The 15,363-nt window shown below is 46.4% G+C and overlaps 1 protein-coding gene across 18 annotated transcripts in view; it reads right to left on the reverse strand.

The window, feature by feature from the left end:
- ADD1 (adducin 1) overlaps window positions 1–15,363 on the reverse strand; it is a 572,382-nt gene that overhangs the window by 171,165 nt on the left and 385,854 nt on the right. For 17 of the 18 annotated variants that reach the window (XM_069203567.1, XM_069203558.1, XM_069203535.1 and 14 more), the window contains exon 13: window positions 14,886–14,975. In XM_069203567.1, coding sequence (XP_069059668.1) covers window positions 14,886–14,975 — 90 coding nt within the window. Of the gene's footprint in view, window positions 1–13,160; window positions 13,254–14,885; window positions 14,976–15,363 lie in introns of all 18 variants that reach the window. The other variant, XM_069203569.1, reaches the window with a different exon arrangement.

A 15,363-nucleotide genomic window follows, 5' to 3' on the forward strand; every position in this document is an offset into this window, starting at 1 on the left:
GCTTTTCCTCAAGCTGAACGCTAAGCATCTGCTGTACTCTTTATGACAGCATGTTAGGGATGATGTTTAATCTCCAAGTGATAAATAAGTTGGGTACCACACAGGGTTGTAACTTCCTCCCAAATCTTACCTTCTTCTCGACTCCTTCCTTAAGAGGATCTTGTGTGGGGAGCCGTGGCCAAGATTGAGACCAAAGCGGCTGCGAATTGAAGGACCCCCGTGACGCAAGCCAGCCCAGCATCATCCTCATGGCTCTCGCTCTGCAAGGAGGGAAGCAGCGTTCACCACGGGCTCTTCCGACCCAACTCCACTTGTCGAGGCACTGCTAGGGGTGCTTCCGACAAAACATCACCTGATAAGAGCCAACCAAGGCCTGAGGCAGCATCTTCAAGCACCACGTGCCACCCATAAGAAATCGGGCCTACAGACGAGGCACACTCTACGGACTGTATTCCGGTGCCTGCGGTGGACTCTTCTAGCCCAGCTCATTCCCCTGTGACACTGGTGGTGGGCACCTGGCTGTGGTGATGGGTTGTTGGGAGATCAGAGACGCAACCCTCAGCTGTTTGGGCCTGAGGGAGACCACTGGAGCACCCCCAGTGACTCAGAACCCAGAGCGCCACACCAGGCTACCCTCCTTGCAGGCTGCTACCCAAGAAGGGGACAGGCAAGAGCATGGAGAGGGCCTGCTTTCCACCACTCAGCCCGGGAACTGACAACGGCAGACATTCACATCTAGGCTCCAGATATTGGCTTCAACACAACAGGCGGGACACTTGCGAGTCCTGGATTTCAGTGCACAGGATCAGCAAGCTTTGCCTCCCCTGCATACCATCATAGGGACCTCGAGTATGACCTGCACCTTAACCGAATGGTTGCAGGGTCCTGCACTGGGACAAATCCACCCACCCCCGCAGTGACTGAAAAGGAGTCCAGCTGCGGTTCCTCAGCCAACTCCATGTCCTTCAATATTACAAAGGCGGCACCCACTTGCTGGGCTGGGACAAACACGACAGACTAGTGGAGACCCACTCCCCACTGTGCAGCAACCCCGGCACACAATAAACATTCTTGGAATACCAGACTTGTTGTGCATCAAATGGGGCTGAAATAGTTTTTTGTATCACTGGTGGATGCCTGGGAGAGTAGGAGTCGAAGGGTGTATCCCCATCCACCAAAGACACCCAACTGGAGGGAGAGGGGAGATGTTCATGCTCTAGAAGACAATTTTGCAGGCCACCTATTAGTAAACGCACAAGCAGACAGGTGGAGCATGAACATGCCAAGGTTGTAGCAGAAGCCTTTCTATGAAAGATTATCCCAGAGGTTGATTCCCCAGAATGGGAGCTGCCCCTTGCCCTGCAGAACATCCGGTGGAGCTACGATCAGATCCTGTTCTCACCTCAATGACTTCTGATATGGTAAGATGACTTTCATTGATTATTTTTCCCGGAGTGCAGAGGTGGAGAGTTGCTTCCCTCTTTGCTGAGCAGGAAGGAGAGCACGCACTGCACATGTATGTGGGCTCGGACTTCATGTGCTTGTAATTGGCTATTGACTACTGAACAGATCAGCTTGAATCTAGATAGAACATATTAATCAAACTCCAGTTATGGATTATATTGGTTGGGGATTTTGTGTTGAGTTTAAATTCCAGCATCAAGTTGTACAAGATCCATTGGGGGCAGAGCTATCTCGGGAGTGAAGTGTATTGGCCCATGGGGGGTATGTGGGGCGAATCAGATACCCTATCACAATGCATCCACTCACACACTTACCTACATACAATGTTACCACCTGGAATATCCGGGGAATGGCTATCCATATACAGCACCAATTGATATATTCCTACATTCAGCACAGGCAGACCCACATCTCATACCTACAAGAAACACAGTACTGCCAAAGAACTCTGAAAATTGCAGAGGAGATGGAGAGAACTCATTTTTGGCACCTCCTACTCTGTATGCTAGGGGGTCCTCATCTGGGTGGCTCCAGGAGTACTGCTAACATCAAACCGCACGGTGGTGGATCCTGAGGGCAGATATGTGGTGATGGAGGGGGACACTGCTTGGGGCTACGATCTCCCTGTTAGTGCTTTAGGCACATAACGGTAACCAGGAACAATTCTTCGCAAGCCTCACCCCAACTCTGATACACAACTTAACAGCAACTAGTAAATGGAGAGGGGATTTCAATACTTTCACTATATCACCTTGGACAGGTCCCTCCCCTACAGCGAGCATCGACAGCCAGGATAGTGCATGCCCTAATAAATTGGCTTACAAATAGACAACTGATAGACAACTGATTGACATGTGGTGCTCCATGCATCCTGTCACAACAGAGTATTAATTCTTCTCCCCAGTCTGCCAATTACACACCAGAATAGACTTGGTTTTGTGTAACTTCCACATGGCATCCCAAGTCGCAGCCACTGAGTACCTGGACCACACACTTCCAATCACAACCCCCTTAAAATGACGATACAGTGAAGAAGACGGTGGGCACCGATCCCCACTTGGAAACTGTATACTGCACCATAAGGTAGGGTTTTTAGTGACACATTGGTCATACACATCACCAATTATTTCATTGACAATGAGGGGACTGTGACTGGGACGGTGGTCGAGTGGGACGCTTTTAAAGCTGTAAGATAGGCTTGTGCATCAAAACCTCTCACTGGCTAAAACATGTACTGCAAACTCAGATACTCCAACTTGAACAAGAAATATAGGAGGCAGAGATAAGGGCAGGAGCTAATACAGGGAAAAATAACATGGTGACCCCCTCCCCCCCCACCCCCACACTGTCACAACATAGGACAGTGGTTGCTAGACTTGGGAAGTGAGAATGTGCGGAGTATGTGGCTAGGCAACTCACGGAAGGGGCTGGATGTGTACTGGCATGGCTCCTGAGGTCCGAGGTACCTAGAAACCCCATGACTGCTATCAGATCCCTGGCAGGGTATGTGCTGAGCATGCAGGTCGATATCAACCAGGTCTTCTCTGATTACTACACCTCACTCTTTACAGCGGAGGTGGACTGTGAGGACCCTACACTACGAGAGTACTTGGACAGATAATCGATCCCATGCCTTGACCACCTACAGCGTCATACCTTAGATAAGGTGCTGTTCGTGGAGGAAATAAGTCCCTCAAATTGACCAGATGCCACAAAACAAAACTTCCGGGATGGACTACCAGCAGAGTTCTATTCTACCAACAGTGTGACCCTTGCACTGAAATTACACAAGATGTACCAATGGGCAAGAGACAAGGGTGTCCTCCCAGCAACCCTGCAGGAAGCAATGACCATAGTCCTACGCAAGCCAGGTAAGGACCTACTAGAGGCACTCTTACAAACCACTATCCCTCCTACACACACTTTACAAGATTCTACAAAACTGTATTGCGAATACCTACCCCGCCTCTCCACACTGGTCCACCAAGACCAGAATGGTTTCATCCCAGCAAGAAACGCATTCCTAAATCTAATGCGCCTCTTCTGGCTGATGGAAGAAAACCCACAAGAGCTGTCGCCATGCGCAGCTCTTTCTCTCGATATCGAGAAGGCATCCGACACTCTGGGTTGGCCTTACTTGATGGAAGTGCTGAGGAGAATGGGATTGGGCCAGAAGTGCGTTGGAAAACACTGATCATATCCCTACCATTACTGTGAGTGCATACAAGTAGAGAAATCTCTGCTGCGTTGCAGGTGTGCCCACTGTCGCAGATCCTTTTTGCCCTGGTTAAGAAGCCCCTCCTGAGCCTCTCATATTTAGGGCGATCCTGAGCAGAACCTCCTGGGAAGTCATCTTGTCATATGCAGCTGATGCCCTTGTGTATCTCAGAGATGCGGGTAGAGACCTCTTGTGAGTAATGGAGGCATTAGACGACTTTGGAAAGGCGTAAGGTCTGCACCTGAACTGGGAGAAATCTGTTTGGTTCTCCATGCCAAAAACGATGCAGACAGAGCAGGAGGCACAGTCTAACTTGGGGATGGAGTGGTACCCTGACATCCTTCGATACCTGTGCGTGAACATCTACCACCGAGGATGACCTACACAAGGAAACCTGGGGATGGTTGTAGCTGACATAAGAAGCAATTCACCGTTCTGGAGCTCCCTGCCTTTATTACTAATGGGGAGGGAGGCGATAGCCAAAATGCTGGCACTGCCTAGGCTAATGTATCACTTTTCAGCCTTTGTGGTCAATCTCCCAAAGCGCTTCTTCAGAGACTTAAACTCTTCTCCTTTCTAACCCGATTATTCACCCCTGGACTGAGGTGGTAGGGGTGTGCCAAACTACAAGCTCTATTATGCAGCGGCCCAACTGCATTGGCCAATTTGATCAGCAGGCTGCTTTGCGCCATGGGCAGCTGACTGGGACAGCCAAAAGCTGCTGGCATATATGTCCAATGCAAGTGCCGTCCCCATACCTTACTCACCAAGTTTGCAGCTATGGGCGCTCCCGACCCTTCACAGGTTGGCTGTGCACCAGAATGCCAGATTGTGGGGAGATGCAGGCCTTGCCACAATTGGAGACTTCTATGTACATAAAACTCTTTTGACCTTCCAAGAACATCAGTAACAGTATGGCATAGAAGAGGGTCCATTCCTGATCTACAATGCCCTACTGAACTCGATAGGACCATTATGGGGGCCAGAGTGCCTGAAGCCTGACTCTTCCCAGCCCCTGCAGACTCTTCTTACCCTTGGGAAAGCCAGACTGGATATCATGGTGCTGTATAAAGCACTATTAGACATTCACATTATGTATTTTCCCCTTCTTAAGAAGAAATGGGCAACTACAACAGTCCAAGACCTCACTGACTGACAATGAGCCACAGCACTTGAGCATCTACGCAAAGTATCTAGGATCACCTGACTAAAGTATATTCAATACTATTATCTTTATCAGCCCTACCTTACACCCATGCGCATCCATTGCATAATCCAGAGTATGCCCCTGGATGCCCACAATCAATCAATCAATCAAACATTATTTGCAAAACGCTGCTAATCACCCGTGAGGGCATCCAGGCACTGGGTTTGCTGGGCTCAGTCGAAAATCCAGGTCCTGAGTCTCTTCCTGAATTCTGCCAGCGAGGGGAATGTCCAGAGGTGGAGGGGAAGGCAGTTCCAGGACATGGTGGCAAGGTAGAAGAATAGCCTCCACTGTGACAGCAGCAAATGCGTGGTGTCTGTGCAAGGATGAGGGATGCAGAGCAAAGCTCTCTGGATGGCTGGTCTTAGTTCAGGCATGGTTGATGTATACTGGTCCTAGATCGTGGAGGGCTTTGTAGGCGTGTCAAAATCTTGACAATCTTGGCATATTTTTTGGACAGGAAGCCAATTGAGGTTCCTAAGGTGTGGGGGTGAGATAGGTCCGTTTGAGCAGTTACAGTAAGAGTCTGGCAGCTGAGTTCAATATCGTCTGGAGTCTCCTTGTGAGTTTAGTGGTTGTTTCTGGGTACAGTGCGTTGCCATAGCCCAGCAGGCTAGTGATTAGTGCTTGAATGACGTTTTTTCTTGTGTGGATGGGGAGCCATGAGAAGATTCTTCGGAGCATGCGAAGTGTATGGAAGCAGGCAGAGGAGACTGCACTGATCTGTTGTTTCATGGCGAGTTTGCTGTCCAGGATGATACAGATGTTGCAGTCATAATCAGGTGATGTGGGAATGGGTCCGAGTTTGACAGGGAACTAGGTGTTGTTCAAAGGCGAGGCGTTGTTGAGTTGAGCTTCAGACAGCTGGCCTTTATCCAGTTGGCAACATTCTTTATACTGTTGTGGAAGTTGGACTTCATGGTGGTGGGGTCTGCTGAGAGTGAGAGGATAAGCTGGGTGTCGTCGGTCGAGGGTATCATGTTGAGATCATGGGTTCTGACAATGTCTGTTAGAGGTGTCACATAGGTGTTGAAGAAGGTGGGGCTGAAGGAGGAACCTTGAGGGACGCCACAGATGGCGATGGTGCTCTTGCGTTCCGAGGTGCAGGGAGGTGGGCAGATTCGAGTTTATCCCATGAGGAATGATGCAATCCATCTAAGGCCATCTCCCTGGGTGCAGTCTCTAGAGGAGTGTGTGGTGGGATACAGTGTTGAATGCTGCGGAGAATTCGAGGAGGATCAGGTCTGCCGATTCTCCCCTGTCAAGGAGGGTGCAGGGGCCATCAATGGGGAAGATTAAGTCGGTCTTGGTGCTGTGGTTGGCAGTGAAACAGAATAGGGAGGCGGTGAGCAGGTTGTTCCTTTCCAGGTGTTTGGTGACCAGCTGGTTGATGGCGTTCTCAAGAACTATGGCGGGGAACGGGAGCAGCGAGATGGAAGCGGTAGGTCTTAAGCATGCTGGGATAGGCGGAGGGTTTCTTGAGGACGAGATGTCTGACTTCTGTGTGTTTTCATGAGTCAGGATTGGTGACTGTGGTGATGGATGCGTTGAGGATGGTGGTGAGTTGGCAGCTGATATCCTTGCTTCCTAGGTTGAAGAGGCGATGGGGGCAGGGGTTTGTGGATGCTCCTGAGTGGATGGAGTTCATGATGGCTGTGATGTTCTGTGTGGTAAGCTGTTCGCATGCGGTGAGTGGCTGGTCGGGGGAGTCATCAGTATGATACCCCCCATTAAGAGGCGGACTTCTACCATATGGTGTGGGCCTGCCCCATCATATGGCAATTTCGGGAAGTGGTACTATTGTCATTACAGGACGTACATTGACTGCTGACCCCTTGCTGTGTTTACTAGGGATCACACTGTGTACGCACAAGAACAAATATGTCATTACATTTCTAGACTTGGCATATGTGTTACCAAATCGCCCTATTGCCATGGCCTGTAACCCCAGCTGCAATTTCCATGCAGTTTTGGCTACGGGATCTGTTTAAGTGGGCGACACCAGAAGTCATGACCTTGCACTCGCTACCTTCATGACAGATGGACCCACCACAATGCAATGCTTGGGACACATACATGGAAGAGCTAAAACTGATCACAGGCCTCTGTGAGGGAAGCTATGCTCTCTATTTATCCCCCGGTATTGTTATCCCACTGACAAATGCCCGTCCAGCACCACACAAGCGCGAGGTACACGCCTCTTCGTTCCTGATCCCTGCAGTCTTCCTGCTCCCTTTGCCCATTCACTCTCCCCCAGATACAGACCTAAGGCTGTGGGTGAATTATCCTATGATCTTTCAGTCTAAACTGCCCTCCACGTTTTTGATAGTAACCGGAACCATTGATGACTCTTCACACGTATTTCAGACCATATCAGGTTATCGCCACGGAAACACATTTTAATAGTTTGTGCCCCCATTGGCACATTCCAGACACTAACAGCAAGGGGTTCTTGCAACAAACACGAGTGAACTCTGATTCGTCAATGGGTAACCAGCAAGTTTGGCATGCTGACTGACTGGACCTGGTGTGAAACAAATATATTTTTGTATAAACGGTGACCCCTAAAGGGGATACCCTAGTATGTATGTATCCAATACCCCCTGGGAAACTACAAAGCTATGTTTTCTATGCCTTTATCACGTGCACTGTATGTATGCTAAAACTTCAGTAAAGAAACATTTGTTAAAAAAAAAAAAGGTGTGTCTTGTGTGCCCAACCTCTCCTTGCTGTCTATTTCTGCCCAATTAAGGTTTTCACACATCCTTAATATATTACCATTCCTGCACATGATTCCTTTTCAAAGTCAAATGACTGACCTAATTTTGACCCTAAAACACGGGTACTTTTGCCATGTTGATGCTGCTTTTCGGGTTGACCATGTTGACGTGGAAGAAGAAGAAAAGTTGAATCTGCAATGAGGCATGCTGCCGGCATCCATCATAGTTTTTGACCTTAGTTAAAACTGTATGCCTTGTCGTTTGCTTTTGTATCTTAGTACCTTTTCAAGTCAAAACATTTAAGGTATTTACTATCTATTTCTAAGGCCTTTATTCAGGGGCATTGTAGATTAGGGGATTGTTAACATAAGTTCAATAAAATAACGGTAGTGGAGGAATGTCACTTCATGTAAGAGTCAGGAATGTGTTTTAGTGTACCATGTCTATGCTTTCTTACCAATCATCGCCTGGCTTAAAATTAGCATCCCAAAAATGGTGATCATTCACCTACAGGGAGTGCAGAATTATTAGGCAAATGAGTATTTTGACCACATCATCCTCTTTATGCATGTTGTCTTACTCCAAGCTGTATAGGCTCGAAAGCCTACTACCAATTAAGCATATTAGGTGATGTGCATCTCTGTAATGAGAAGGGGTGTGGTCTAATGACATCAACACCCTATATCAGGTGTGCATAATTATTAGGCAACTTCCTTTCCTTTGGCAAAATGGGTCAAAAGAAGGACTTGACAGGCTCAGAAAAGTCAAAAATAGTGAGATATCTTGCAGAGGGATGCAGCACTCTTAAAATTGCAAAGCTTCTGAAGCGTGATCATCGAACAATCAAGCGTTTCATTCAAAATAGTCAACAGGGTCGCAAGAAGCGTGTGGAAAAACCAAGGCGCAAAATAACTGCCCATGAACTGAGAAAAGTCAAGCGTGCAGCTGCCACGATGCCACTTGCCACCAGTTTGGCCATATTTCAGAGCTGCAACATCACTGGAGTGCCCAAAAGCACAAGGTGTGCAATACTCAGAGACATGGCCAAGGTAAGAAAGGCTGAAAGACGACCACCACTGAACAAGACACACAAGCAGAAACGTCAAGACTGGGCCAAGAAATATCTCAAGACTGATTTTTCTAAGTGTAAGGAAATGCCTCCTTGGCATGCTTGCCCCCTGACTTTTTGCCTTTGCTGATGCTATGTTTACAATTGAAAGTGTGCTGAGGCCTGCTAACCAGGCCCCAGCACCAGTGTTCTTTCCCTAACCTGTACTTTTGTATCCACAATTGGCAGACCCTGGCATCCAGATAAGTCCCTTGTAACTGGTACTTCTAGTACCAAGGGCCCTGATGCCAAGGAAGGTCTCTAAGGGCTGCAGCATGTCTTATGCCACCCTGGAGACCTCTCACTCAGCACCGACACACTGCTTGCCAGCTTGTGTGTGCTAGTGAGGACAAAACGAGTAAGTCGACATGGCACTCCCCTCAGGGTGCCATGCCAGCCTCTCACTGCCTATGCAGTATAGGTAAGACACCCCTCTAGCAGGCCTTACAGCCCTAAGGCAGGGTGCACTATACCATAGGTGAGGGTACCAGTGCATGAGCATGGTACCCCTACAGTGTCTAAACAAAACCTTAGACATTGTAAGTGCAGGGTAGCCATAAGAGTATATGGTCTGGGAGTTTGTCAAACCCGAACTCCACAGCACCATAATGGCTACACTGAAAACTGGGAAGTTTGGTATCAAACTTCTCAGCACAATAAATGCACACTGATGCCAGTGTACATTTTATTGTAAAATACACCACAGAGGGCACCTTAGAGGTGCCCCCTGAAACTTAACCAACTATCTGTGTAGGCTGACTAGTTCCAGCAGCCTGCCACACTAGAGACATGTTGCTGGCCCCATGGGGAGAGTGCCTTTGTCACTCTGAGGCCAGTAACAAAGCCTGCACTGGGTGGAGATGCTAACACCTCCCCCAGGCAGGAGCTGTAACACCTGGCGGTGAGCCTCAAAGGCTCACCCCTTTGTCACAGCACCGCAGGACACTCCAGCTAGTGGAGTTGCCCGCCCCCTCCGGCCCCGGCCCCCACTTTTGGCGGCAAGGCCGGAGAAAATAATGAGAATAACAAGGAGGAGTCACTGGCCAGTCAGGACAGCCCCTAAGGTGTCCTGAGCTGAGGTGACTAACTTTTAGAAATCCTCCATCTTGCAGATGGAGGATTCCCCCAATAGGATTAGGGATGTGACCCCCTCCCCTTGGGAGGAGGCACAAAGAGGGTGTACCCACCCTCAGGGCTAGTAGCCATTGGCTACTAACCCCCCAGACCTAAACACGCCCTTAAATTTAGTATTTAAGGGCTACCCTGAACCCTAGAAAATTAGATTCCTGCGACAACAAGAAGAAGGACTGCCCAGCTGAAAACCCCTGCAGAGGAAAACCAGAAGACAACAACTGCCTTGGCTCCAGAAACTCACCGGCCTGTCTCCTGCCTTCCAAAGAACTCTGCTCCAGCGACGCCTTCCAAAGGGACCAGCGACCTCTGAATCCTCTGAGGACTGCCCTGCTTCGACGACGACAAGAAACTACCGAGGACAGCGGACCTGCTCCAAAAAGACTGCAACTTTGTTTCAAGAAGCAGCTTTAAAGAACCCTGCAACTCCCCGCAAGAAGCGTGAGACTTGCAACACTGCACCCGGCGACCCCGACTCGGCTGGTGGAGAACCAACACCTCAGGGAGGACCCCCGGACTACTCCCCGACTGAGTACCAAAACCTGTTCCCCCTGAGCCCCCACAGCGCCGCCTGCAGAGGGAATCCCGAGGCTTCCCCTGACCGCGACTCTCTGAAACCTAAGTCCCGACGCCTGGAAAAGACCCTGCACCCGCAGCCCCCAGGACCTGAAGGACCGGACTTTCACTGCAGAAGTGACCCCCAGGAGTCCCTCTCCCTTGCCCAAGTGGAGGTTTCCCCGAGGAAGCCCCCCCTTGCCTGCCTGCAGCGCTGAAGAGATCCGTTGATCTCTCATAGACTAACATTGCGAACCCGACGCTTGTTTCTACACTGCACCCGGCCGCCCCCGCGCTGCTGAGGGTGAAATTTCTGTGTGGGCTTGTGTCCCCCCCGGTGCCCTACAAAACCCCCCTGGTCTGCCCTCCGAAGACGCGGGTACTTACCTGCAAGCAGACCGGAACCGGGGCACCCCCTTCTCTCCATTCTAGCCTATGCGTTTTGGGCACCACTCTGAACTCTGCACCTGACCGGCCCTGAGCTGCTGGTGTGGTGACTTTGGGGTTGCTCTGAACCCCCAACGGTGGGCTACCTTGGACCAAGAACTGAACCCTGTAAGTGTCTTACTTACCTGGTAAAACTAACAAAAACTTACCTCCCCCAGGAACTGTGAAAATTGTCCACTTTTGAAATAGCTATTTGTGAATAACTTGAAAAGTATACATGCAATTGAAATGATTCAAAGTTCCTAATGTACTTACCTGCAATACCTTTCAAACAAGATATTACATGTTAAATTTGAACCTGTGGTTCTTAAAATAAACTAAGAAAAGATATTTTTCTATACAAAACCTATTGGCTGGATTTGTCTCCGAGTGTGTGTACCTCATTTATTGTCTATGTGTATGTACAACAAATGCTTAACACTACTCCTTGGATAAGCCTACTGCTCGACCACACTACCACAAAATAGAGCATTAGTATTATCTCTTTTTACCACTATTTTACCTCTAAGGGGAACCCTTGGACTCTGTGCATGCTATTCCTTACTTTGAAATAGCACATACAGAGCCAACTTCCTACACTAAGGTATTATGGACTGATGAAATGAGAGTGAGTCTTGATGGGCCAGATGGATGGGCCCGTGGCTGGATTGGTAAAGGGCAGAGAGCTCCAGTCCGACTCAGACGCCAGCAAGGTGGAGGTGGAGTACTGGTTTGGGCTGGTATCATCAAAGATGAGCTTGTGGGGCCTTTTCGGGTTGAGGATGGAGTCAAGCTCAACTCCCAGTCCTACTGCCAGTTCCTGGAAGACACCTTCTTCAAGCAGTGGTACAGGAAGAAGTCTGCATCCTTCAAGAAAAACATGATTTTCATGCAGGACAATGCTCCATCACACGCGTCCAAGTACTCCACAGCGTGGCTGGCAAGAAAGGGTATAAAAGAAGGAAATCTAATGACATGGCCTCCTTGTTCACCTGATCTGAACCCCATTGAGAACCTGTGGTCCATCATCAAATGTGAGATTTACAAGGAGGGAAAACAGTACACCTCTCTGAACAGTGTCTGGGAGGCTGTGGTTGCTGCTGCACGCAATGTTGATGGTGAACAGATCAAAACACTGACAGAATCCATGGATGGCAGGCTTTTGAGTGTCCTTGCAAAGAAAGGTGGCTATATTGGTCACTGATTTGTTTTTGTTTTGTTTTTGAATGTCAGAAATGTATATTTGTGAATGTTGAGATGTTATATTGGTTTCACTGGTAATAATAAATAATTGAAATGGGTATATATTTTTTTTTGTTAAGTTGCCTAATAATTATGCACAGTGATAGTCACCTGCACACACAGATATCCCCCTAACATAGCTAAAACTAAAAACAAACTAAAAACTACTTCCAAAAATATTCAGCTTTGATATTAATGAGTTTTTTGGGTTCATTGAGAACATGGTTGTTGTTCAATAATAAAATTAATCCTCAAAAATACAACTTGCCTAATAATTCTTCACTCCCTGTATACTGCGCCAGGATCCAATCTCACATCTACGGAGCAACAAACCCACCTTTTCACCCCAAGTGCTAGAGTGGAAGACATCATTGTACCAATGGTGAGACATAAATGGTGTTCTTGGCAGTGAAACTTCAGACAACACAGCATAGTAAAACAATTTTCCTGACAACAAATGTTTCAAGGTAAACAGAAGACCTCTTAATTGTCCTCTGACCTTTGGCATCTGCCTATTGGTGGGAAGTCCATATTCAGTGTCTATTTTAACCTTTGGCATCTCGCTGTTGGTGAAAGTCCATGTTCAGGGGCTAATTGTTGTTTTAAATCTAATCTACAAACTGGCTCTGGTTATCGAAAACTCAAAGGCAGAAGAAATAAATCTGAAAACGTTGAAGCAGTGCAAGGCGACGGGCTGTATTATACGAGTCACATTGACTGTTCCTATTGGTAATTTCCAAAATAGGATTGTCATCAAGCATTATTTTCTAGACATAACGTTATGGAATGTGGAACAAGTTCTATCTGCGAAAATGACCCTCACAATATTTTTTGGAAGTGACTATACTTCTGGACAACTAATTTTCATTTTACAATCAACAAACATTGACACATTGGCAATTACAAAACTAAATACATTTTACAATTCATAATAAATGCATGTATCAATTCACATTGATTTGAATCATCCAACTACATCTAACCAGAACTAATAAGATAAAAGAAAGCGCTATAATGAGGATGAAATAACAGAGAATTAGGACGAGAAACAGGAAACATCAAGGTAGTTAATTATAGGGCAGTAAGTACCTTTCTAACTGAGTGGATTCTAGCTGGACTAAAGACCTGCTCTGAGAGATCGAGCCCTTCAATAGTTTCCGTGCAGTCTGAAAGGGGTGCATCCTGCAACAGTAAATTTAGTAAACACAGCAAACCAGACGGGGCCTTTTTTCAGAATTCAAAAAAGAGCATTTTATAAGCTGTCTCAGAGCATGCAGGCAACAGGAATGAGCAGATAAAACAGCAGTTAAGGAGAAAGAATGGCATGCACACAAACACCGCACTAAGAAGGGTTGATGCTGGGCCACAATACCACTAGTCAAACTTTATAAGCTAAGACAATACTTCAAAAGTTATTTGGGCCCCAAATAAAGTTTACAAATTCAAAGTTGTTGCGATGTGCATCTTCTAGATGAGGTTTACATCCAGTCCTATAGCTCATGAATTGGATGATGGCATATTTGCATCTATTTTTGATAGACAAATAGAATTATGGTTGGGACTTGGACACGCCAACAATTTCAAATGTACAGTGATAATGTCCTACATTCATTGCTGGATCACTCCTGCAGTAATGGAGATTGGTGAATGCTTCTGCAATTAATTACAAGGCCTTTCATATTGCAGACTACCTTATTTTGAGCTTAAGACATCCTGTAGTATTTTGAATTTATATCTGTATGTTATGTTACCAGAATTTGCGCGGAGCTCCTCTCCTACTTTTATGCACCCACAGTGTTTTCAGGGTCTGTGTGCTCTTTTGAAGGGATTAATGACGAGACCAACACTGACAAAATGTAAAGAAATCAGAAAAGTACAAATGCACCAACACTGCACCATATTGAGGATATCTATGTTGATCTTTTGCTGTGTGCCTCTCTCATGAAGATAGCAGGTTGTACCTTGAGTTTTGCTAATAGATATCTTAGATTCTCTTTTGACTTGACTGTTTTGATGGTTGCTGTGTTTTATCCTTCCTGTTTTTTTTTTTTTTTTTAACTTTATTTTGTTTTTTTGACCCGAATGAGGTTGTCAGTGCTTTAGAGGAGTCTGAGAGTATAATATGTAGACAATTACAGTTTTGTAGTGAACACTACTACATGATGGTTATAGCACTACTAGAATGGATGGAAACAGTTGATAGTTTAGTAAGATGATTCAGGAGCAGTTGCTTGATCAGCATCTCTTAAAAGTTGGTTTATGCAAACGTAAACACTTACTCTACATTATTCAGGGCTAGCGTGCCTTGGTCAATATCATAACTTTTAATCATCTATCCTTAACCCAATGTCTCATGTTCATTAGAGCAAATTATTATTTATTATAAAAACAGAAAACGAACAGCTTCCATTGGATTCAATTAATGGCACCTTCCCGAGTGCCTCAGAGACAATTGACCACATAGGGGATTGCCCCTTTCTAAAACACATGTTTGAGAACCATGTACTACAATATAAAAAGTCGGACTAGTTTTCATACGCAAAATAAGCGATATAAAAACCTCTCATGCACTATTTGCAGCAAGGGATTAAAATAATCTGATTTACATGCTGGCACTACACAACTGAAGCCTCCAAAATTTGCTTTAAATACATTTCAGCACTTTAGCAAGAATAAAAAACACAGGATTGCCTGTGATGCTTACCTTGTAAATAGAGACTCTCTGCCAATTAAAAACAATTTCATAACGCAATTAGGTGACAAGTGTACTAAGCATCAAATTAAAATTCACCAGAAGCACAGATGTCCACTCACCTGTACAAAATTTCTGTCCAGTACTGAACCACAAAGAACCTGGGACTGGGGACCAGCAGTTTTAATATCTTGTAAATTCTGCTCTCGAATCTATGAAGGAAGCAACAAAGTTGAGCATGGGGACAAACCAGAGGGGTGTAGGAGCGTATGCATGCAGGCGTCGAAGTGTAACGTACGTGTCACAGAAATCATGTATAAATGATACAAGTTGCTTAATCACCTCTTCACGCCTTCCCAACCAAACCTTATATATATATAGCATTACGAAAGAGCCTAAACTGGAAATGTTTCATATAACAAAACTATGTCTTTTTTTAAAGTCAGTAGGGTGAATGACTAAATACTGAGTCCAAATAAGACTCAGGCTACCTTATCATAGATTCTATCTCATGACAGTGAAGAGCGTAATGTCCACTCTATAAATCCCATTTTTGGTCCACAGTGTTTTAATTCTGTAACGCTGCTTTTCGCAAATGAA

Source organism: Pleurodeles waltl, chromosome 1_2, assembly GCF_031143425.1.
Source record: "Pleurodeles waltl isolate 20211129_DDA chromosome 1_2, aPleWal1.hap1.20221129, whole genome shotgun sequence".
Taxonomy (NCBI): Eukaryota; Metazoa; Chordata; class Amphibia; order Caudata; family Salamandridae; genus Pleurodeles; species Pleurodeles waltl.